Source organism: Cherax quadricarinatus, chromosome 49 (genome assembly GCF_038502225.1).
Source record: "Cherax quadricarinatus isolate ZL_2023a chromosome 49, ASM3850222v1, whole genome shotgun sequence".
Classification (NCBI taxonomy): domain Eukaryota; kingdom Metazoa; phylum Arthropoda; class Malacostraca; order Decapoda; family Parastacidae; genus Cherax; species Cherax quadricarinatus.
The window spans coordinates 8,087,594-8,113,864 of NC_091340.1; the positions used below are offsets into that span (position 1 = coordinate 8,087,594).

General features: G+C 39.2%; 1 protein-coding gene across 5 annotated transcripts in view; it reads left to right on the forward strand.

Moving 5' to 3' along the window:
- LOC128696996 (ATPase family AAA domain-containing protein 2) overlaps positions 1-26,271 on the forward strand; it is a 257,949-nt gene that overhangs the window by 102,712 nt on the left and 128,966 nt on the right. For all 5 annotated transcript variants that reach the window (XM_053788480.2, XM_053788483.2, XM_053788481.2 and 2 more), the window contains 5 exons: positions 670-888; positions 9,642-9,789; positions 13,805-13,942; positions 15,102-15,495; positions 17,178-17,460. In XM_053788480.2, the coding sequence (XP_053644455.2) occupies positions 670-888; positions 9,642-9,789; positions 13,805-13,942; positions 15,102-15,495; positions 17,178-17,460 (1,182 nt within the window). The remainder of the gene's footprint in view (positions 1-669; positions 889-9,641; positions 9,790-13,804; positions 13,943-15,101; positions 15,496-17,177; positions 17,461-26,271) is intronic.

Here is a 26,271-nt window from a genome sequence, read left to right on the forward strand (position 1 = left end):
GCACTAATTTCGGCTAGCATAATTCCAAATTTCATCATTATACTGACTCAGAAATTGTGCAGATGGTTGTAAATCCACAGCAGTAAGCCAGTGGAGGAGAAAGCTGTGATAAAAATGAGGAAGATGCAGCAGAAAGAGTATCTGCTGATAGGTTAATTAAGTGTATTCTAACCTAACCACACTGTATTCCGGCAGACTCACTAATCCGGCATGCTACAGGTCCCAGTGATGCTGGGTTAGTGATGGCTGACCTGTAATATATATCCCCAAGGTGCATGGTTTTTAAAAAGTAGGATAGTATTTAATAATGCATATAGAAAGCCCTGGTTATGCAGAACATTTCAGGCAAGCTAAAGATAAAATATAAGACTAACAGAAAATATGGAGTTACCATAATTCGTTTGTTACAATCTTGCCCTTCATGGGAGGGAGGGAGGGAGGGCCTTGATGCTGGTGAAGCTCTTGATCTAGGTAATTTTAGCTTTCCCTCTCCTTTAGATCAAACCTCATTACTCCCATTCCCCAGGTGCTGTACAGTCCCAAATGGTTTAGCACTTCCATGAATATATAATAATGTCGTTCTGTGAATTTTTTTTTTTGAGCGTTTTCAATGCCAAGTGTAATGTAATAACGTGTATCATTGTGGTATATTTTTGTCCTTTTCCGTAGATAACTCCCGGGGCCGGCCTGCACATAGAAGGCAAGATGAAGTGGCAGCAGTTGAAGCAGACACAGATACAGATGATGAAATTTTTAGTCGTACTCAGTCGCGGAGGACTCGTGGCAAACGCAATAAAGATAGTAAAAATTCACTGAAGAAAGAGTTTGTGATGAATGGCGATGATCTGGGTGATCATGATCACTTGGAAGAGGAGGAGGAGGATGAAGGTTAGTACTCAGAAAATTTTTGTTAATTAAAGATATAATTGGCATTAAATAATTTGCTTACCTTGAACTCCCAATATTTTGTAATGTCTAGATCATAAATCTTGGGTAGTATAAAATAAGCTGTTAGTTATTAAGTTTGCGTACCCCACTTCACTGTAACATTAGACGGCTTCACAGTTGAAAACTTATCCTCAGTTTTGAAATGAAGCTTTAGATGTTTAAATCTGTCCTAGATCATTACCAAGACTTGATAATGGTCCACTATGGGCCAGAGTTTCATCTCCATATTGTAGATTAGGTATGATAATGCTGTAATAGTGTGCAAAATGCATACAATAGGAATAACAAAGTGGGTGTATTTTTATTTCTTTTTTAACAAATCAGACTCAGAAATAATCAACAAGATAAAACCAAAGGCTGCCATAGAAAAGCTCTATTCCTCAAGACAAAGTACTAATCCTAATTATCATTATCATATCCTGACGATCTGTTGGAGTGTGAGCAGGGTAATATTTAGTGAAGGGATTCAGGGAATCCGGTTATTTTTATATAGCCGGACTTGAGTCCTAGAAATGGGAAGTACAATGCCTGCACTCTAAAGGAGGAGTTTTGGGATATTAGCAGTTTGGAGGGATATGTTGTGTATCTTTATACATATATGCTTCTAAACTGTTGTGTTCTGAGCACCTCTGCAAAAACAGTGATTATGTGTGAGTGAGGTGAAAGTGTTGAATGATGATGAAAGTATTTTCTTTTTGGGGGATTTTCTTTCTTTCTGGGTCACCCTGCCTCTGTGGGAGACGGCCGGCTTGTTGAAAAAAAAAAACTGATACGGGGGGGGGGGGCATTTTATGGTGCTTTGCTTCTTGGAGATTTGCTGCTTCTGACATTTCAAATTACGGTGAACCCTCCCTTTTCGTCTTTAATTCATTCCAGAGTCTCCAACGAAATGTGAAATTGACTAAAACTGAAACTATTTTCCCCATAAGAAATAATGTAAATCCAATTACAGTGCCCCCTCGTTTTCGTAATTAATCCGTTCCAGAGAGAGTGACTAAACCCGAATCTGATGAATTCCAAATTAATTTTTCCCCATAAGAAATAATGGAAATCCAATTAATCCATTTCAGACACCCAAAAGTATTAACAAAAAATGTTTTCTACATGAAATGTACATTTACCTACACAGAAAACAGATACATGAAGAATAAAACAATAACAACATCACACTTACCTTTATTGAAGACATGGTGATGTATGGAAGACAGGAGGAGGAGAGAGGATGGAGGAATTTACAATTATTTGGAAGGGAAATCCCCCTCCATAAAGACTTCAGGTACCAAGTCCTTATCCTGGGTTACTTCCCTCCTTCTTTTTCTAATCCCACTAGGACCATCTTGAGAGTCACTGGACCTATGTCGCTCAAAAAAGTGTTCCACAGAGGTCTGTTTCTGGCGTATGTTAGAAATTGTGTTTGGAGACAGGACAAGATAGTCCTTCAATGTGACACCACTATCAGATCTATTGCTTATTTATCTTGCACAATTCATCTATGTGACATAATAAACAATATTAATAGCATAGAAATGTGATATATACTCTAGAATGAATAAAATATGGCATCAAGAATGTCACGAATGGTGGTGTGTTGTTTGTTGTTGGATGTACAGTGGTCCCTCGTTTTTCGTAATTAATCCGTTCCTGGAGGAGCTACTATAAACGAAATTTACGATTTGCGAATCAATTTTCCCCATAAGAAATAATGTAAATACAATTAATCCGTTTCTGACACTCAGAAGTATTAAAACAAAAAATTTTTTTAAATGAAATATACATGTAGTACATAAACAATACAACAATGGTTATAAATGACCATAATTTTTAAAGGGGTGGACCGGTAAGCCAGCAGAAGGCCTCGGTCAGATGACCAAAAGCTCCATAGGCGGGTCATCATCTGACTAAGACCCGCGTCAGGAAACATTTGTCCTGTTTCCTGACGAACCTTACCTAACCTAACCTAAACAATACAATGGGAAATGATGAATGAAACATTAACAGCATAACACTTACCTTTATTGGAGATTCTTCTTAGTGTATGGGAGACTGCAGGAGGAGAGAGATTGGATTGTTTACAGTTTGGAAGGGGAATCCCCTTCCAGCAACACCTCAGGTACCAATTGCTTCTCTGGGGTTGCTTCTCTTCTCTGTTTCTTAATGCCACTAGGACCACCTTGAGAGTCACTCTAGTCTGTCTCGCAAAGTAACTGTGGAGAGAGCTCTGTTTCTGGCGTCTCTTTAACACTTCCCTAAAATGGTACAAGACTTTGTCACTGTACATATTTCTCACCTTCTTTACCACAGGCTTGGCACTAGGAGCTTTCTTTGGAGCCGTGGTAGCTTATTTAGTACTTGGAAGCACTAAAATGAGTGGAATACAGTGGACCCCCGGTTAACGAACTTTTTTCATTCCAGTAGTATGTTCAGGTGCCAGTACTGACCGAATTTTTTCCAATAAGGAATATTGTGAAGTAGATTAGTCCATTTCAGACCCCCAAACATACACGTACAAACGCACTTACATAAATACACTTACATAATTGGTCGCATTTGGAGGTGATCGTTAAGCGGGGGTCCACTGTATTATGAAATATTTCGTAGGAGCACTTGAGGGGACCTTCACTCACTGGTAAACAATGCCAGACTGGCTGGGTAGGGAGGCCTCCCTGGCTCACACCTTGCGTAAGTGTCCTGGACGAACTACTATTGGCGAGTCAACCTATGAAAAGCGAGTCCATGTTTATACGAAAATACTCCTATGATTGGCGAAATTTACGATTGCCGAGAACTACGAAAAGCGAGGGACCACTGTATAAGGGCCACTGAAAGATAAGCCTTACATAGTGGTGGTGAAGGCGGCAGTGTTAGTCAGTAGCTCTATATACCTCCAACAACAATGGAGGAATCAGTTTCGTGCTGTCCTTTTTCTGTTGATTAATCGCTTAACTTACTTGCTACACTGTTAATGTTACACTTTAGTTCTCCAACAGCTCTACAGCTGTTGGAGAACTAACTTGAAGGCAGTTAGGGATCTGTTGGTAACTTCCCTCATGTATGAACAGTATTGAAAAGTCTTGGTCTTTTTACACTAACTGCATTATCTCTTAATGTACTCATTACACTACTGTTTGTTATTGGAGGTATTTTTGCACTGTCTGGTGAGCCTCTTGCACTCTTGCAAGTAATTTTGGTGTGCAGATTTGGGACCAGTTCCTCCAGAATTTTGCAGGTGTAAATTATGATGCATCTTTCCTGCCTACATTCCATGAAGTACAGTTTAAGGCCTGAAGGCATTCCCAGTAATTTAGGTGCTTGACTGAATTTATGGGCAGTTTACATTCTCCAGCTCTGCAGTTTTGCATACCTTAATAGAGAGTGTTAATATGGAACAGTATTCTAGTATAGGGAAGACAATTGACTTAGATTATCATCATTGGCCTAGGATCTCTGTTTTGAAGGTTCTGGTTATCTAACCTATCAATTTCTTTGCATTTTGTGATAGCAACACAAATGTGATCTTTGAACATTAGATTTAACATTATTACTCCTACATCCCTCATTTTCTTTATTAATCTACTGGGTGGTTTTTAGTTTATTTTAACCCTTTGACTGTTTTGGCCGTGTATATACGTCTTACGAGCCAGTGTTTCAGACGTATATATACTCAATTCTAGCGGCTTCAAATCAAGCAGGAGAAAGCTAGTAGGCCCACATGTGAGAGAATGGGTCATTGTGCACCACAAAAAAAAATCCTGCAGCACGCAGTGCATAATGAGAAAAAACTGACCGTTTTTTTGGATTAAAATGCCGACTTTGAGGTGTATTTTTGTATAGTATTTATCATTGTATTCTCGTTTTCATGGTCTCATGTGATAAAATGGAAAACATATTGCAGAAATAGAGATGGTTTTGATTAGTTTCACAATGAAAACGACCTTGAAATTGAGCTCAAAGTAGCAGAAATGTTCGATTTTTACCAGTGTTCAGGAGTAATCAAATCACACCACACGTCCAGTACACATCAACTGGGGAGTCTGATATTCTTTCACTAGTGAACTGATATTATTTATATCATTCTTACAATAATGCAGTAGTCTGCATAACAGTAAATTTTGTATTTTTTTGAATGAATAAAAAATCAAAATAGAAAGCAATAGTAATATAAGAGGGGCCTAGAGACATGACTGATGAACAGAGGATATGTTATTTTAGTGCCAAGAATGTCTACATTGTTTATTTTGGACCCTATTTTGAAATGGGCATCTTTTTTAATTTTCATGAAATTGGCCAAATTGCCAATTTCTGACCACTTTATTGGGTAGTTCAAATTGGTAAATGGGCTGTTTCTTGTACTCAATTGATAGAAAAAATGGAGTTTAGAGAAATAGCTATGAGTTTGGTCAACTGGAACAATAAAATTGGCCAAAAACAGGGCTGAAAGCAGCGAAATCGCCGATGCATGTGTGTCGCCAAGACCGCTAACTTCATGGGAGCATAATTCCGTGAGTTTTCGACCAAATTTTGTACTTTTGGTGTCATTACCATCAGGAAAAGATTCTCTATCATTTCATAAGACAAAATAATTTTTTTTTCCCAAAAATTTTGCGACATAGAATGACAGTTTCAGAAAGGTGTTTGCGACAGTCAAAGGGTTAAATTTCTTTCCAGTTTCAATTCTTTCAGTTTTTCATTAGCAGAGCAACTGAAATTTGTCCACTTTGAATATCATATTGTTTTGTATGTCTCACTGAAAAACCTGGTTAATATGAGCAATGTACAGTGGACCCCTGACATTTGATGGCATCGACATTCGATAAATCTGACATTCGATGTATTTTAATGCAAAAATTTCGCCTCGACATTCAATCGAAAACCTGCTATTCGATGTGATTCGTACGAGACGTGTCCATGTGTGGCCTGAACCGCCCCGTGTGTGCCAGTGTTTACAAGCCAGGCAGTGTGTGCGCATCTAAGGATACATTCGGTACATTCCATGTTATCACTGTTTTTGGGGCTTGTTTCTGCAAAACAAGTCACCATGGGCCCCAAGAAAGCTTCTAGTGCCAACCCTTCGAGAAAAAAGGTGCTAATGACTATTGAAATGAAGAAAGAGATAATTGCAAAGTACAAAAGTGGAGTGCGTGTGTCGGAGCTGGCCAGGTTGTATAGTAAACCCCAATCAACCCTCTCTGCTATAGTGAGCAGGAAAACGGCAATCAAGGAAGCTGTTGTTGCAAAAGGTGCAACTTTGTTTTCGAAACAGAGAGCTGCTAGATCATCTTCAACAGCAAGAGGCCACACCTGAGGAAACTGCTTTGGAGGAGGGGGGAGAGAAATTGAAGAAGTTGCCTACTTCAAAGATTAAGGAAATGTGTGCAAAGTGGCTTGAAGTGCAAACCTTTTTTGATGAAAATCACCCTGACACAGCTGCTGCAAGCTGTGCTGGTGACTATTACACTGACAATGTTGTGAACCACTTTAGGAAAGTCATAAAGGAACGAGAGGTACAGGCCTCTATGGACAGATATGTTGTGCGACAGAAGTCCAGTGACTCTCAAGGTGGTCCTAGTGGCATTAAAAGAAGAAGGGAAGTAACCCCGGGAAAAGACTTGCTACCTCAAGTCCTAATGGAAGGGGATTCCCCTTCTAAACACTAACACCATCCATACTCTCCCCTCCTCCCATCCCATCAATCACCACCAGATCTTCATTAAAGGTAAGTGTCAATTATTCTATTGTTATTATTTTATTTTTTTTATTATCACACTGGCCGATTCCCACCAAGGCAGGGTGGCCCGAAAAAGAAAAACTTTCACCATCATTCACTCCATCACTGTCTTGCCAGAAGGGTGCTTTACACTACAGTTTTTAAACTGCAACATTAACACCCTTCCTTCAGAGTGCAGGCACTGTACTTCCCATCTCCAGGACTCAAGTCCAGCCTGCCGGTTTCCCTGAACCCCTTCATAAATGTTACTTTGCTCACACTCCAACAGCACGTCAAGTATTAAAAACCATTCGTCTCCATTCACTCCTATCAAACACGCTCACACACACCTGCTGGAAGTCCAAGCCCCTCGCACACAAAACCTCCTTTACCCCCTCCCTCCAATCTTTCCTAGGCCAACCCCTACCCCGCCTTCCTTCCACTACAGACTGATACACTCTTGAAGTCATTCTGTTTTGCTCCATTCTCTCTACATGTCCGAACCACCTCAACAACCCTTCCTCAGCCCTCTGGACAACAATTTTGGTAATCCCGCACCTCCTCCTAACTTCCAAACTACGAATTCTCTGCATTATATTCACACCACACATTGCCCTCAGACATGACATCTCCACTGCCTCCAGCCTTCTCCTCGCTGCAACATTCATCACCCATGCTTCACATCCATATAAGAGCGTTGGTAAAACTATACTCTCATACATTCCCCTCTTTGCCTCCATGGACAAAGTTCTTTGTCTCCACAGACTCCTAAGTGCACCACTCACCCTTTTCCCCTCATCAATTCTATGATTCACCTCATCCTTCATAGACCCATCCGCTGACACGTCCACTCCCAAATATCTGAATACATTCACCTCTTCCATACTCTCTCCCTCCAATCTGATATCCAATCTTTCATCACCTAATATTTTTGTTATCCTCATAACCTTACTCTTTCCTGTATTCACTTTTAATTTTCTTCTTTTGCACACCCTACCAAATTCATCCACCAATCTCTGCAACTTCTCTTCAGAATCTCCCAAGAGCACAGTGTCATCAGCAAAGAGCAACTGTGACAACTCCCACTTTGTTTGATTCTTTATCTTTTAACTCCATGTCTCTTGTCAAGACCCTCGCATTTACTTCTCTTACAACCCCATCTATAAATATATTAAACAACCACGGTGACATCACACATCCTTGTCTAAGGCCTACTTTTACTGGGAAATAATTTCCCTCTCTCCTACATACTTTAACTTGAGCCTCACTATCCTCGTAAAAACTCTTCACTGCTTTCAGTAACCTATCTCCTACACCATACACCTGCAACATCTGCCATATATACGTATATATATATATACGTATATATACTCAATAATTCTAGCGGCTTCAAATCAAGGCAGGAGAAAGCTGGTAAGCCCGCATGTGAGAGAATGGGTCTGTGTGGTCAGTGTACACTGTATAAAAAATCCTACAGCACACATTGCATAATGAGAGAAAAAAACTCTGACTGTGTTTTTGGATTAAAATGCCAACTTTGAGGTGTATTTTTGTTTGATTAGTTTCACGATGAAAACGACCTTGAAATTTAGCTCAAAGTAGCTGAAATGTTCGATTTTTACCAATGTTCAAGAGTAAGCAAGTCACACTACATGTCCAATACACGTCAACTGGGGAGTCTAATATTCTTTCACTAGTGCACTGATATTATTTATACCATTTTTACAATAATGCAGTAGTCTGCATAACAGTAAATCTATTTTTTGTGTGAATAAAAAATCAAAATAGAAAGCAAGAGTAATATAAGAGGGACCTGGAGATGTGACTAATGAACAGAAGATATGTTATTTTAGTGCCAAGAATGTCTGCATTGTTTATTCTGGACCCCTATTTCGAAATTGGCATTTTTTTTTAATTTGCGTGAAATTGGCCAAATTGCCAATTTCTGACCACTTTATTGGGTAGTTGAAATCAGTAAATGGGTGGTTTCTTGTACTCAATTGATAGAAAAAATGGAGTTTGGGCGACTGGAACAATGGAATTGGCTGAAAATAGGGCTCAAAGTCGGCAAAGTCACTGATGTGTATACAGTGGACCCCCGGTTAACGATATTTTTTCACTCCAGAAGTATGTTCAGGTGCCAGTAGTGACCGAATTTGTTCCCATAAGGAATATTGTGAAGTAGATTAGTCCATTTCAGACCCCCAAACATACACGTACAAACGCACTTACATAAATACACTTACATAATTGGTCGCATTCGGAGGTGATCGTTATGCAGGGGTCCACTGTATATTGCTGAGATCGCTAACTTTGCGGGAGCATAATTCCATAAGTTTTCGATCAAATTTTGTACTTTTGGTGTCATCACAATCAGGAAAAGATTCTCTTACCATTTCATAAGAAAAAATAGTTTTTTTTTTTTTCCCCCGACACCAGGAGACACTTCAGGATTTGGGGTTGTGACAGTCAAAGGGTTAAGTTTTCATGTGTTTGGCTACAAAAGATAAGAGAGACTACAGGTACTATTTGACTTACAACCGAGCTTGGTTCCGACCAACCGGTCGTAAGTCAAAATGGACGTAAGTTGAACCTTACTACTGAACATCAACATCACGTTTTTGTAATGACTTTATTTTATTGTTTTATTTTGGTATTTCAGTTTTTACTTTACTTTTTATGCTGTTAGTAGTGTATTTTATACTGTAAGGTTTAGGATAAACACACAATGTGTGCAACACAAACAGTTGTTTATTTCCCAGAAATTTGGCATACAAAACATGGTCGTAAGTCGAGTGGTCGTATGTCGAGCAGGTCATAAGTCGGATGGTAGGTGTATTTGACAATTAATTTATTTTTTCATATGTAAACTTTAAAAATGGCAGTTCAGTATGGGTCATTCCTTGATGAGTGTGGATTTTTTTGTAGTTAGAGTATGCTGTACTGTATGTAGACATGCCTCAGGTAAATTGCCTTTTTTTTTTTTCAGGTCCAAGACGCAGTTCTCGAAAAAAGAAATTTAGTGCATTTGATCAGTCTTGGTTAGTTGGGAATAAGAAGTTAAGGGGTTACCCATCCATTGTTCCAAGTTCTGAGCCAGAAAATGATGAACCCCGACCGTCACGGAAAATGCGCAAGTAAGGATGTTTGATTTAAATTATTGTCCTTACAAAACATTTTATAAATTGAGTGTGCAGTGTAATACCACCATATTGAATTTAAGTTCTTATTTGCCATAGGTGTAGTACCATATGTGAACACATGTTAGTGGTATGAACTGGCAAGCAACCTGTGCACATCTGAAAAGTAGTCATCCAGGGAGGTATTACTGTCCTATCATAAGAGTGTAAAGTGGAAGTTTGTTAAATAATTTGCATTCTGGTAGGATTGGTAGTTTTCTTTATCTTGTGTGGTAGGTAAAAATATGCTGGGGCTCTAGCACTTGGGCCAGATTCATGGTGTTCCTTATTTATAGAGAGGTGCAAAATAGTAATAGGACAAGCATTCAGTATCTGTTAGAGAAAGCGAAATCCCAGTGTCACTAAAAAGTGCAGACATAGTTTCTTTACATAAAGGAGGCAGTATAGTGCTGGCAAAAAGTTAAACCAGAAGCACGCATCATAAATGCCAAGAGACAAAATTACACACTGTGGAAAAGCATGGTCTGCATAACCTGAATCAAAATGGATTTAGAGCATTGAAGGTCATGCTTGTTACAACTGCTAAACCATTATGACAGAATCATGGAGACATTGTAAGAAAAAGAAATACAGTGGACCCCCGGTTGACGATATTTTTTCATTCCAGAAGTATGTTCAGGTGCCAGTACTGACCGAATTTGTTCCCATAAGGAATATTGTGAAGTAGATTAGTCCATTTCAGACCCTCAAACATACACGTACAAACGCACTTACATAAATACACTTACATAATTGGTCGCATTGGGAGGTGATCGTTATGAGGGGGTCCACTGTATTTAGATGTAGTCTATATAGATTTTATGAAGGCATTTGACAAATTTTATCATTGAGTGAAAGATTATAAAATAAGGTCACCAGGTATAATGGGAAAAGTAGGCAAATAGATATTAACTTTCCTGATGAAGAGTAATAGTAAACAAAGCAATATTTAGTTTTGGCAAAGTTTTTTTTTTTTTATTAAGTCGGCCGTTTCCCACTGAGGCAGGGTGACCCAAAAATGAAAGAAAATACTTTCATCATCATCATTCAACACTTTTGCCTCACTCACACATAATCACTGTTTTTGCAGAGGTGCCCAGAATACAACAGTTTAGAAGCATATACATATAAAGATACACAACATATCCTTCCAAACTGCCAATATCCCGAACCCCTCCTTTAAAGTGTAGTCATTGTACTTCCCATTTCCAGGATTCAAGTCCGGCTATATAAAAATAACCGGTTTCCCTGAATCCCTTCACTAAATATTACCCTGCTCACACTCCAACAGCTTGTCAGGTCCCAAATACCATTCATCTCCATTCACTCCTATCTAACACGGCATTTAGTAACTTACCACCTAGTCCATATACTTGCAACATCTGCCACATTGCTCCCTTATCCACTCTATCATATGCCTTTTCTAAATCCATAAATGCAGTAAAAACTTCCCTACCTTTATCTAAATACTGTTCACATATATGCTTCAATGTAAACGCTTGTTCTACACATCTCCTACCCACTCTAAAACCTCCTTGCTCATCTGCAATCCTACATTCTGTCTTACCTCTAATTCTTTCAATTATAACCCTACCATACACTTTTCCTGGTATGCTCAGTAAACTTATTCCTCTATAATTTTTACAATCTCTCTTGTCCCCCCTTCCTTTATATTAAGATATTAAGGGACTATACATGCTCTCTGCCAATCCCTAGGTACCTTCCCCTCTTTCATACATTTATTAAACAAAAATACCAACCCCTCCAACACTATATCCCCCCCTGCTTTTAACATTTCTGTCATGATCCCGTCAGTTCCAGCTGCTTTACCCCCTTTCATTCTACGTAATGCCTCACGCACCTCCACCATTTTCACATCCTGTTCTTCTTCACTCCTAAAAGATGGTATAACTCTCTGGCCAGTGCATGCAATTACCGCCTCCCTTTCTTCGTTGACATTTAAAAGTTCCTCAAAATGTTCTCGCCATCTACCCAATACCTCCATCCCCCCCATCTACTAACTCCCCTATTCTGTTTTTAACTGACAAATCCATTCGTTCCCTAGGCTTTCTTAACTTGTTTAACTCACTCTAAAAAATTTTCTTATTTTCATTAAAAATTTCTTGACATTGCCTCTCCCTCTCTATCATCTGCTCTCCTTTTGCACTTTCTCGCCACTCTCTTCACCTTTCTTTTACTCTCCATATACTCTGCTCTTCTTATAACACATCTGCTTTGTAAAAACCTCTCATAAGCTACCTTTTTCTCTTTTATCACACCCTTTACTTTATCATTCCACCAGTCACTCCTCTTTCCTCCTGCACCCACCTTCCTATAACCACAAACTTCTGCCCCACATTCTAATACTGCATTTTTAAAACTATTCCAACCCTCTTCAATCCCCCCACTACTCATACTTGCACCAGCCCACCTTTCTGCCAATAGTTGCTTATATCTCACCCGAACTTCTTCCTCCCTTAGTTTATACACTTTCTCCTCCCTCTTTCTTGTTGCCATTTTCTTCTTTTCCCATCTTCCTCTTACTCTAACTGTAGCTACAACTAAATAATGATCCAATGTATCAGTTGCCCCTCTATGAACGTGTACATCCTGGAGCCTACCCATCAGCCTTTTATCCACCAATACATAATCTAACAAACTACTTTCATTGCATGCTATATCATACCTTGTATATTTATTTATCCTCTTCTTCATAAAGTATGTATTACTTATTACCAAACATCTTTGTACACATAGCTCAATTAAAGGCTCCCCATTTTCATTTACCCCTGGCACCCCAAATTTACCTACTACTCCCTCCACAACATTTTTGCCCACTTTAGCATTGAAATCCCCAACCACCATTACTCTCACACTTAGTTCAAAACTCCCCACGCATTCACTCAACATTTCCCAAAGCCTCTCTCTCTCTCCTCTACACTTCTCTCTTCTCCAGGTGCATATACGCTTACTGTAACCCACTTTTCACATCCAACCTTTATTTTACTCCACATAATCCTTGAATTAATACATTTATAGTCCCTCTTTTCCTGCCATATCTTATCCTTCAACATTATTGCTACTCCTTCTTTAGCTCTAACTCTATTTGAAACCCCTGACCTAATTCCATTTATTCCTCTCCACTGAAACTCTCCCACCACCTTCAGCTTTGTTTCACTTAAAGCCAGGACATCCAGCTTCTTCTCATTCATAACATCCACAATCATCTCTTTCTTTTCATTTGCACAACATCCACACACATTCAGAATTCCCACTTTGACAGTTTTCTTCTTCTTATTCTTTTTAGTAATTATTACAGGAAAAGGGGTTACTAGCCCATTGTTCCCGGCATTTTAGTTAGACTTTTACAACACACATGGCTTACAGAGGAAAGATTCTTATTCCACTTCCCCACGGATATAAAAGGAAAAGTAATAAGACCAAGAACTATTAAGATAAAATCAAAGAAAACTCAGATGAGTGTGTATAAATAAACATGTACATGTATGTGTAGTGTGAGCTAAGTGTAAGTAGAAATAGCAAGACGTACCTGTAATCTTGCATATTTATGAGACAAACAAAAGGCACCAGCATCTTCAAGACTAATAAGACATTCTTAGTGATTTTAGAGTGTACCTGCACACCAGCACAGTGTGTAAGTTTACTTAGGTACAGGTACACATAAATATAATTATTAGAGTACTTGTATAGTATATAAAATATGAAATAACTTTAAAACACTTGAAATTTTGGAAAGTTTCCAAAAATAATGGAGATATGCGGTGCTCACGGAGAAAGTAAACAAACCAGGTGGTGCGTGCCGTATTAGAAAGACAGGGAGCTGTATAGAGAGCTTTGGTCATAATTTGAAATCGTTGTAGCGGAACGCCATAAAGTGGGGCCCTACTGTGCATTATTATGAATAAATTTTATTTTTGTGTAATGTTCATTTATTGTTTCTTATGATTTCCAGATATATTGACACAGAGGTAGAGCCCAGACGTAGAAGAGTTCGACGATATGAGGAAGCTGATGATCAAGATTTTCGTTCTCTTGCACCAAAGACACACAGAGCTACTAGACGTCGCCGGGGTCCACCAAGGAGATACAGGTCAGGAAAAATATTTGTAATATTCGTCGTAAAAATTTTTTTTTAAACACCGACTCTCATGGAGGCAGGGTGACCCAAAAAAGAAGCATAAATTTTTTCTTCTTTTTACATTTATTAATTTATACAGGAGGAGTTACTAGCCCCTTGCTCCCAGCATTTTAGCTGCCTCTTACGACACGCATGGCTTATGGAGGAAGAGTTCTTCTTCACTATCCCACAGATATTATGCAAAGAATAATACCAACCTTATCAACTGTTTGCCTAGCATAATTTTATTTAGCCACCAAGGATATATCAAAAAAGGAGTTTGTTTAATAACTTCCCTCTTAGTGACCTCTTGTAATCGATGATTAAAAATTTTTCAAAAAACAAAATGGTAGAGGTGTAGCCTTAAAATAAAATTAATCTGATATATAAAGTGAGAGTTGTCATAGTTGGTGTAAAAGCAGGGAATATAGATGGAAACATTGCACTTAAGAATAAAAATCTTGACAATGAAATATTATCAGATTGGAAGGAAGGAGCATAGAGGAAGTGAATATACAATACTTAGTTATATGGGAGTGAATGTGTTGGCAGGTGGTTTTGTGAATGATGTGAATCATGGACTAGATAAGAGAAAAAGGTAGATGAAGTGTTAAAGAATCTGGGAAGATAGTTGTTTATCATTGGTTACAAAAATGACAATTTAACAAGAGTTCTATATAGAGGTCTGTGAATGTTTTAGCGAGGAGGGTGGAGGCAGTGGAGATGTTGTGTTTGTAATTAATATTTGGTGTGAATTATGCAGAAAATTTTTATTGGAGTGTGAGCAAAGTAAGCTTTATGAAGGGATTCAGGGAAATCAGTTATCCTGACTTGAGTCATGGAGGAGGGGAGTACATTGCCTACACTCTGAAGGAAGGGTGGGGATATTTGCAGTTTTAGACCTGTAGTATTGGTGGTGCTCTGGCAAGACAGTGATAGAGTGAGTGATGGTGAAAGTGTTTCCTCTTTCTGGGTGTCACTACCTTGGTGGAAGATGGCCGGTGTGTTACAAAATAAATTAATAACTAAATTGAGTAGTTTGTTTATATGCAAAAGGTTTTAAACTTGAATCATTTAAAATTGCTGTGACAAGAGACACCTGAAACTTTTTAATATTTCAATCTGTTTTCAGGGAGGACCCAGATAATTCTGAAGATGAGGATGGTAGAAGGTTGCGAGCCAGATGTGGAAATCAGGTGAAGGTGGAAGATGATGAAGACAACCAAGAAGAAATGGACACTGATGGAGAAGCATTGGAAAGGTCTGAACAACACATGAAGAGATTCAAGGAAGCTGAAGAAAGATGTATTGAAGATAGAGAAGAAGGAAATGAAGGAGATGATGATGACGATGACGAAGAACTTCCACAGAAGAGACGCACTACGAGGAGTTCATTAGTTGCAGCAGGAGAGAAAATTGATGATACAGAGGAGGAAGAGGAGGAAGAATCACCTGTGATACGTAGACGTGGACCTAAAAGGAAGAGAGATACTCCCATTGCTGGTAATCTCTCTTTAAAAGACTCGGTATGTAGAGTGCAAATTTTTGGATTTCCTTATTCCAGTCTTGAACATCAGAAGCATTTATAAAATAAATAAAAAAGAAAAAGGTTGATTAAAGAGAGTGTACTTGCCTATTCAGCACTTAGTGACCCTTGTGGGTTTATCAGTTTGTTTTGATTATAATAATAATACTCGCCTATTTATACTTACATGGTTGTGGTTGCAGGGGTCAGTTGTTAGCTCCTGGCCTTGACTCTTAAACTTGCCACTCCTCAGATTCACTCCGTCTTAGCCTAGAGGGACTTGTCTTACCTGCTCTTAAAACTATGTATGGAGCCTATCTCTACTTCCTGACCATTCTCTGACTGAAGAAATACTTCCCAACGGCTTGTCTTTATATCCTCAAGTTCCCATTTCTTGCCTCTCACCCTTATCAGTTTCCCTGAGTATTTTGTATGTTGTTATATCCTTCCTGGTTCTTCTGTCCTCTAATGTTAGGTCCATTTCTGTTAGCCTTTCCTTGTATCTCATGTTCTTTGGCTCAGAATCTAGCTGTGCTGCATACTTCTACACTTTCTCCAGTTTTTAATATGCTTTTTCGATTGTGGGTTTGATACTAGTGCTGCATACCCTAAGATGGGCCTAGCGTATCTTGTATAAAGGGCCCAGAATGACTTTGTTTATATTCCTGAAAGCTACTCTAAGTTTAGCCAGTTGAGCATTGCAGAAGTTATTTGGCTTATGTGAACTCGGGCATTATACCAGGCACTGTGCTCACTACTAGATCTCTCTTTTTGAGTGAAGTCAGCAGCCTCTGTTCACCTAGTGTATACCCTGATCCTAGTCTTCTTGCTTCTTTCCCACTCTCCTTGGCCTTGCATTTATTGGGGTTGAATTCAAGCACTCACTTATCTGACCCCCCACTTGCAATTTGTCCTGATTTCTTTGGAGTCTTTGATTCTCATCATCTGTTTATATTCTCCTCATTAGTTTTACATCATCATCAAAAAAATGATGTATTTGAATCAGTCCCATCTGGAATGTCATTCACATAAATTGGAAAGTTTTTTTTTGGTGAACACATGCATGCATTTTTTTTTTTAACTAAGAGCCCATACATGGCAGTACAGTATATGAAAAAGGCAAACAGCAGATTACAATCTACACTGAGGCTATTTTCTGAGGTCTGTCTAGTATCTTGTTTGAGGACTGTCTACTAATATCAGATGGTTAAAGCAAGGATTGTAAAACAGAAGTGATGGAACCGAAAGGAATGTACATATTTTTGGTGGTGGTTTCATTCTGTAGTCAAACTAGGTTTAAATTATATATGATTGGAAGGAGGGGGTACAAGAGGCTTTAGGTTTTAGGGGGTTTGTGCATCCAGCAGGTGTATGTGAGCATGTTAGATAGGAGTGGAGACACATGGTTTTTAATAGACTTTCCATTGGAGTGTGAGTAAAGTAACATTTATAAAGATATTCAAGGAAACAGGTTAGCTGAATTTGATTCCTGGAGGTTGGACTCGAGTGAATAATGGTAACATGTGACTATTAATGTATAATAGTTATCATTGTGACCTTTTCACACGACATATTCCTGTCACTGGGCTAAGGCATAAGAGTATGCTCCTCACCAGCACAAGTCTATGAGTATGCAGTGTAACTATACTTTGATTAATGATTTATTGTACTTTACTCTTCCAGTTTGTAGACATGTATTCACGAGTGAAAAGGCAACGTAGACCTGTCAAACGTTTCATGTATGAGGATGAAGTTTCTGAGAGAAGGGCTAGAAAACACAATTCTTCCTCAAATGACAGCGTTAATGAAAAAGATGATGACGATGACGACGATGATGATGATGATGATGACGATGATGATGATGAGGAAGAGGAGGAAGAAGGTGGAAGTGAGGTTCAAACAAGGTCACGCTATTCGCTAAGACGGAACAGGCGGGAAAGCAGACCATTTCAACACACTGCTACTGGTACGTTACTTCTGGATTCTTCATTACCTTAATAGTGAACTTTTTATTACATCCCCACCCCTCAAGGGAGGTTCCTTGATGCTGGTGAGGGGCTCTTGATCTAGGGAATTGGATCTGTGCCCCGGTTCCCTGAATTGAGCCTGAATACCTTCCATTCCCCCCTCTCCCACATGCACTGTATAATCCTATGGGATTAGCGTTCCCCCCATGATTATAATAATGATAATATTACATCCCCTTATGGAAAGTACAGTGCCTGCATTCTAAAGGAGGAGCAGGGATATTGTGCTTTGGAGGAGCATCTGAGCTGTAATGTGTGCACACCCTTGGGAAGACAGTGATAGAGTGAGTAATAATGAATGTGTTTCTTCTTTTTGGGTCACCCTACCTTGGTGGGAGATGGCTGGTGTGTTAAAAAAAAAATCTGAAATTATGATTTCATTTTCTTTTTCGGGCCACCCTGCCTTGGTGGGAATCGGCCAGTGTGATAATAAATAAAAAATATAATAAAAATGCTTAATTAGTGAGTATAGGCTTGAAGTATGTGTCGCAACCCATAGATATACGTGTACTCGCCTAATTGTGGTCACGGGTTGAGTCATAGCTCCTGGCCCTGCCTCTTCACTGGTTGCTAATAAAGTGTGTAGTAATCCATAGATATATGAAAGTGTGTGTGTATGTGATGTGATCCCTGTTTCAAGGAGGCTGACCTTAGCTTGCAGGCTCTGATCCCGAAAATTTTCTTCCATTTTTCTAAAGTGGTAATTGAAAAAAAATAGCAAGATAATACTATATAATTTTTAGCAAATTAATTTAGCTAAATAATTTGGTGGTTTAGATGGCTTGGACATTTGTAAGGGCTGGATCAAGATAAATTGGCCAAGAGTGTGTGTGAAGCCCATATTAAATTCACTTTATAAGTGGTTAAATGGTATATTAAGATTCTTCTTGATTTGATTTTTTTTTTTTTCAACAAGTCGGCCGTCTCCCACCGAGGCAGGGTGACCCAAAAAAGAAAGAAAATCCCCAAAAAGAAAATACTTTCGTCATCATTCAACACTTTCACCACACTCACACATTATCACTGTTTTTGCAGAGGTGCTCAGAATATAACAGTTTAGAAGCATATACAGGAGGGCCCCACTTATACGGCAGGTTAGGTTCCAGGCTACCGCCGTAAAGCGGAAACCGCCGTAAAGTGGAACACCCTTTTTTTCCACTTATAAATGCATACAAATACTAGATAACAAGTTTACACTAACATATATTAAGTTAGCAATAGAACCAGGCATCAAAAAACAATAAAAAAGTACAATACACACATAGTGCACTCATTACTTACCTTAAAATATTTATAGTCTTAATCTAGGGTGAGACAAGTAGTATTTATTGTAAGAAATCAAGTGTGGTATGTATGGTAATAGCCAGGCTACCTTACCAGGCCACCCCACCCACACATACTATTCTATGATATTTAAGCATCCCAGAGCGATAAAATGTATATACAGTTCACTCATTACTTAACTTAAAATATTTGTAGTCTTAATGTAGGGTCAGGAGTAAGTAAATGAGATAAAACGAATAAATGAGAGAGAGAAAGAATGAGTACATGAGAGGGGACAGGCGCAGAGTTATGTAAACAAACCAGGCGAACGTAAGTTTTGTAAACAAACGAAGTGTACACGTCTGGTTTGTGTACAAGTTACATTGTGTACAGGTTGTCTCTACATTGATACGGTAGAATTAATAAAGAAGAACACTCCCATTCTCATGTAACATCATTTTGAGAAGAAATGAAGCTCTGAGTGAAGGCAATGGAAATAAGTCACACTGACTTTTTTGGGTTATCCTAGGTTCTCTACACGTGTGTTGTTATGTATGATAATCTATGTAACTGTATTTGTGTATACCTGAATAAACTTACTTACATACGAAAGGAATAATTTTCTACAGTTACCCCCAGTAACACATTTTCTCTTATGTTATATTAGAGAAAATGTTATTCTTGCCGTCACTTGTACAAGTTATGTGGCTCCCACATCTTATATTTATGTTTATTTATTCTATTGTGGGGTGTATTTATCATCTTTTTATGTTATGTATCGTGTTTATTATATAATTTTGAAAAAAAATATCATGGATGGATTAATGAAAATGTGTATATTAACGTAATATACGACATTTAATGAGACTCGGTGAGTATTGTTATTATTATTATCATTTCTAATATGGCGTCACTTGTGCAAGTCGTCTGCTACCACATCTCACATTTTTTTTTTTTTTTTTTTTGCAACAAGTCGGCCGTCTCCCACCGAGGCAGGGTGACCCAAAAAAGAAAGAAAATCCCCAAAAAGAAAATACTTTCATCATCATTCAACACTTTCACCACACTCGCACATTATCACTGTTTTTGCAGAGGTGCTCAGAATACAACAGTCTAGAAGCATACACATATAAAGATACACAACATATCACTCCAAACTGCCAATATCCCAAACCCCTCCTTTAAAGTGCAGGCATTGTACTTCCCATTTCCAGGACTCAAGTCCGACTATATGAAAATAACCGGTTTCCCTGAATCCCTTCACTAAATATTACCCTGCTCACACTCCAACAGATCGTCAGGTCCCAAGTACCATTCGTCTCCATTCACTCCTATCTAACACGCTCACGCACGCTTGCTGGAAGTCCAAGCCCCTTACCCACAAAACCTCCTTTACCCCCTCTCTCCAACCCTTTTGAGGACGACCCCTACCCTGCCTTCCTTCCCCTATAGATTTATATGCTTTCCATGTCATTCTACTTTGATCCATTCTCTCTAAATGACCAAACCACCTCAACAACCCCTCTTCTGCCCTCTGACTAATACTTTTATTAACTCCACACCTTCTCCTAATTTCCACACTCCGAATTTTCTGCATAATATTTACACCACACATTGCCCTTAAACAGGACATCTCCACTGCCTCCAACCGTCTCCTCGCTGCTGCATTTACCACCCAAGCTTCACACCCATATAAGAGTGTTGGTACTACTATACTTTCATACTTTCCCTTCTTTGCCTCCATAGATAACTTTTTTGACTCCACATATACCTCAACGCACCACTCACCTTTTTTCCCTCATCAATTCTATGATTAACCTCATCCTTCATAAATTCATCTGCCGACACGTCAACTCCCAAGTATCTGAAAACATTCACTTCTTCCATACTCCTCCTCCCCAATTTAATATCCAATTTTTCTTTATCTAAATCATTTGACACCCTCATCACCTTACTCTTTTCTATGTTCACTTTCAACTTTCTACCTTTACACACATTCCCAAACTCATCCACTAACCTTTGCAATTTTTCTTTAGAATCTCCCATAAGCACAGTATCATCAGCAAAAAGTAACTGTGTCAATTCCCATTTTGAATTTGATTCCCCATAATTTAATCCCACCCCTCTCCCAAACACCCTAGCATTTACTTCCTTTACAACCCCATCTATAAATATATTAAACAACCATGGTGACATTACACATCCCTGTCTAAGACCTACTTTTACTGGGAAGTAGTCTCCCTCTCTTCTACACACCCTAACCTGAGCCTCACTATCCTCAAAAACTCTTTACAGCATTTAATAACTTACCACCTATTCCATATATTTGCAACATCTGCCACATTGCTCCTCTATCCACTCTATCATATGCCTTTTCTAAATCCATAAATGCAATAAAAACTTCCCTATCTTTATCTAAATACTGTTCACATATATGCTTCAATGTAAACACCTGATCTACACATCCCCTACCCACTCTAAAACCTCCTTGCTCATCCGCAATCCTACATTATGTCTTACCTCTAATTCTTTCAATTATAACCCTACCGTACACTTTTCCTGGTATACTCAGTAAGCTTATTCCTCTATAATTTTTACAGTCTCTTTTGTCCCCTTTCCCTTTATATAAAGGGACTATACATGCTCTCTGCCAATCCCTAGGTACCTTCCCCTGTTTCATACATTTATTAAACAAAAGTACCAACCACTCCAACACTATATCCCCCCCCTGCTTTTAACATTTCTGTCATGATCCCATCAGTTCCAGCTGCTTTACCCCCTTTCATTTTACGTAATGCCTCACGTACCTCCCCCACACTTACATTCTGCTCTTCTTCACTCCTAAAAGATGGTATACCTCCCTGACCAGTGCATGAAATTACTGCCTCTGTTTCTTCCTTAACATTTAAAAGTTCCTCAAAATATTCTCGCTATCTACCCAATACCTCCATCTCCCCATCTACTAACTCCCCTACTCTGTTTTTAACTGACAAATCCATATTTTCCCTAGGCTTTCTTAACTTGTTTAACTCACTCCAAAATTTTTTCTTATTTTCATTAAAATTTCTTGACAGTGCCTCTCCCACTCTATCATCTGCTCTCCTTTTGCACTCTCTCACCACTCTCTTTACCTTTCTTTTACTCTCCATATACTCTGCTCTTCTTATAACACTTCTGCTTTGTAAAAACCTCTCATAAGCTACCTTTTTCTCTTTTATCACACCCTTTACTTCATCATTCCACCAATCACTCCTCTTTCCTCCTGCCCCCACCCTCCTATAACCACAAACTTCTGCCCCACATTCTAATACTGCATTTTTAAAAATATTCCAACCCTCTTCAACCCCCCCACTACTCATCTTTGCACTAGCCCACCTTTCTGCCAATAGTCGCTTATATCTCACCCGAACTTCCTCCTCCCTTAGTTTATACACTTTCACCTCCCTCTTACTTGTTGTTGCCACCTTCCTCTTTTCCCATCTACCTCTTACTCTAACTGTAGCTACAACTAGATAATGATCCGATATATCAGTTGCCCCTCTATAAACATGTACATCCTGGAGCCTACCCATCAACCTTTTATCCACCAATACATAATCTAATAAACTACTTTCATTACATGCTACATCATACCTTGTATATTTATTTATCCTCTTTTTCATAAAATATGTATTACTTATTACCAAATTTCTTTCTACACATTTATGTTTATTTATTCTACTGTGGGGTGTATCTTATTTATATGTTATGCATCGTGTTTATTATATAATTTTGAAAAAAATATCATGGATGGATTAATGAAAATGTGTATATTAACGTAATATACGACATTTAAATGACTCGATGATTATTATTATCATTACTAATATGACGTCTGGAGACATAAGACACTTACCAATTTTAATGTGTACCTGCATGAGAGTATAGTTTTACCAACGCTCTTATATGGGTGTGAAGCGTGGGTGATGAATGTTGCAGCGAGGAGAAGGCTGGAGGCAGTGGAGATGTCATGTCTGAGGGCAATGTGTGGTGTGAATATAATGCAGAGAATTCGTAGTTTGGAAGTTAGGAGGAGGTGTGGGATTACCAAAACTGTTGTCCAGAGGGCTGAGGAAGGGTTGTTGAGGTGGTTCGGACATGTAGAGAGAATGGAGCGAAACAGAATGACTTCAAGAGTGTATCAGTCTGTAGTGGAAGGAAGGCGGGGTAGGGGTCGGCCTAGGAAGGGTTGGAGGGAGGGGGTAAAGGAGGTTTTGTGTGCGAGGGGCTTGGACTTCCAGCAGGCATGCGTGAGCGTGTTTGATAGGAGTGAATGGAGACAAATGGTTTTTAATACTTGACGTGCTGTTGGAGTGTGAGCAAAGTAACATTTATGAAGGGATTCAGGGAAACCGGCAGGCCGGACTTGAGTCCTGGAGATGGGAAGTACAGTGCCTGCACTCTGAAGGAGGGGTGTTAATGTTGCAGTTTAAAAACTGTAGTGTAAAGCACCCTTCTGGCAAGACAGTGATGGAGTGAATGATGGTGAAAGTTTTTCTTTTTCGGGCCACCCTGCCTTGGTGGGAATCGGCCGGTGTGATAATAAAAAAAAAAAAAAAATAAAAAAACCTGCATGCTAGCACAGTATGTAAGTTTATTTAGGTACAGGTATACATAAGTATAATTATCAGAGTATATATAAAATATGAAATAACTTTTAAAAACATTTGAAATTTTGGAGTTTCCAGACAAAATGGAGAGACTTAGTGCTTACTGAGCTCATGGAGAATGTAAACAAACAGGGTGGGGCACGGTGACCGTATTAGAAAGTCAGGTGGGGGGAGCCGTATAGCGAGTTTTGGTCATAATTTGAAATGTCCGTATTAGCGGAACGCCGTAAAGTGAAATGCCGTAAAGCGGGGCCTTCCTGTACGTATAAAGATACACAACATATCCCTCCAAACTGCCAATATCCCAAACCCCTCCTTTAGAGTGCAGGCATTGTACTTTCTATTTCCAGGACTCAAGTCCGATTATATGAAAATAACCGGTTTCCCTGAATCCCTTCACTAAATATTACCCTGCTCACACTCCAACAGATCGTCAGGTCCTAAGTATCATTCGTCTCCATTCACTCCTATCTAACACGCTCACGCACGCTTGCTGGAAGTCCAAGCCCCTCGCCCACAAAACCTCCTTTACCCCCTCTCTCCAACCCTTTCGAGGACGACCCCTACCCCTCCTTCCTTCCCCTATAGATTTATATGCTTTCCATGTCATTCTACTTTGATCCATTCTCTCTAAATGACCAAACCACCTCAACAACCCCTCTTCTGCCCTCTGACTAATGCTTTTATTAACTCCACACCTTCTCCTAATTTCCACACTCTGAATTTTCTGCATAATATTTACACCACACATTGCCCTTAGACAGGACATCTCCACTGCCTCCAACCGTCTCCTTGCTGCTGCATTTACCACCCAAGCTTCACATCCATATAAGAGTGTTGGTACCACTATATTTTCATACATTCCCTTCTTTGCCTCCATAGATAACGTTTTTTGACTCCACATATACCTCAACGCACCACTCACCTTTTTTCCCTCATGAATTCTATGATTAACCTCATCCTTCATAAATCCATCCGCCGACACGTCAACTCCCAAGTATCTGAAAACATTCACTTCTTCCATACTCCTCCTCCCCAATTTGATATCCAATTTTTCTTTATCTAAATCATTTGATACCCTCATCACCTTACTCTTTTCTATGTTCACTTTCAACTTTCTACCTTTACACACATTCCTAAACTCATCCACTAACCTTCGCAATTTTTCTTTAGAATCTCCCATAAGCACAGTATCATCAGCAAAAAGTAACTGTGTCAATTCCCATTTTGAATTTGATTCCCCATAATTTAATCCCACCCCTCTCCTGAACACCCTAGCATTTACTTCTTTTACAACCCCATCTATAAATATATTAAACAACCATGGTGACATTACGCATCCCTGTCTAAGACCTACTTGTATCGGGAAGTATTGTCCCTCTCTTCTACACACCCTAACCTGAGCCTCACTATCCTCATAAAAACTCTTTACAGCATTTAGTAACTTACCGCCTATTCCATATACTTGCAACATCTGCCACATTGCTCCTCTATCCACTCTATCATATGCCTTTTCTAAATCCATAAATGCAATAAAAACTTCCCTACCTTTATCTAAATACTGTTCACATATATGCTTCAATGTAAACACTTAATCTACACATCCCCTACCCACTCTGAAGCCTCCCTGCTCATCCGCAATCCTACGTTCTGTCTTACCTCTAATTCTTTCAATTATAACCCTACCGTATACTTTTCCTGGTATACTCAGTAAACTTATTCCTCTGTAATTTTTACTATCTCTTTTGTCCCCTTTCCCTTCATATAAAGGGATTATACATGCTCTCCACCAATCCCTAGGTACCTTCCCCTCTTTCATACATTTATTAAACAAAAGTACCAACCACTTCAACACTGTATCCCCCCCTGCTTTTAACATTTCTGTCATGATCCCATCAGTTCCAGCTGCTTTACCCCCTTTCATTCTACGTAATGCCTCACGTACCTCCACCACACTTACATTCTGCTCTTCTTCACTCCTAAAAGATGGTATACCTCCCTGGCCAGTGCATGAAATTACAGTCTCCCTTTCTTCCTCAACATTTAAAAGTTCCTCAAAATGTTCTCGCCATCTTCCTAATACCTCCCTCTCCCCATCTACTAACTTCCCTACTCTGATTTTAACTGACAAATCCATACTTTCTCTAGGCTTTCTTAACTTGTTTAACTCCAAAATTTTTTCTTATTTTCATTAAAATTTCTTGACAGTGCCTCTCCCACTTTATCATCTGCTCTTCTTTTATTATTATTATCACACTGGCCGATTCCCACCAAGGCAGGGTGGCCCAAAAAAGAAAAATTTTCACCATCATTCACTCCATCACTGTCTTGCCAGAAGGGTGCTTTACACTCCAGTTTTTAAACTGCAACATTAACACCCCTCCTTCAGAGTGCAGACACTGTTCTTCCCATCTCCAGGACTCAAGTCCGGCCTGCTGGTTTCCCTGAACCCCTTCATAAATGTTACTTTGCTCACACTCCAACAGCACGTCAAGTATTAAAAACCATTTGTCTCCATTCACTCCTATCAAACATGCTCACGCATGCCTGCTGGAAGTCCAAGCCCCTCGCACACAAAACCTCCTTTACCCCTCCCCTCCAACCTTTCCTAGGCCGACCCCTACCCCGCCTTCCTTCCTCTACAGACTGATACACTCTTGAAGTCACTCTGTTTCGCTCCATTCTCTCTACATGTCCGAACCACCTCAACAACCCTTCCTCAGCCCTCTGGACAAAAGTTTTGGTAATCCCGCACCTCCTCCTAACTTCCAAACTATGAATTCTCTCCATTATATTCACACCACACATTGCCCTCAGACATGACATCTCCACTGCCTC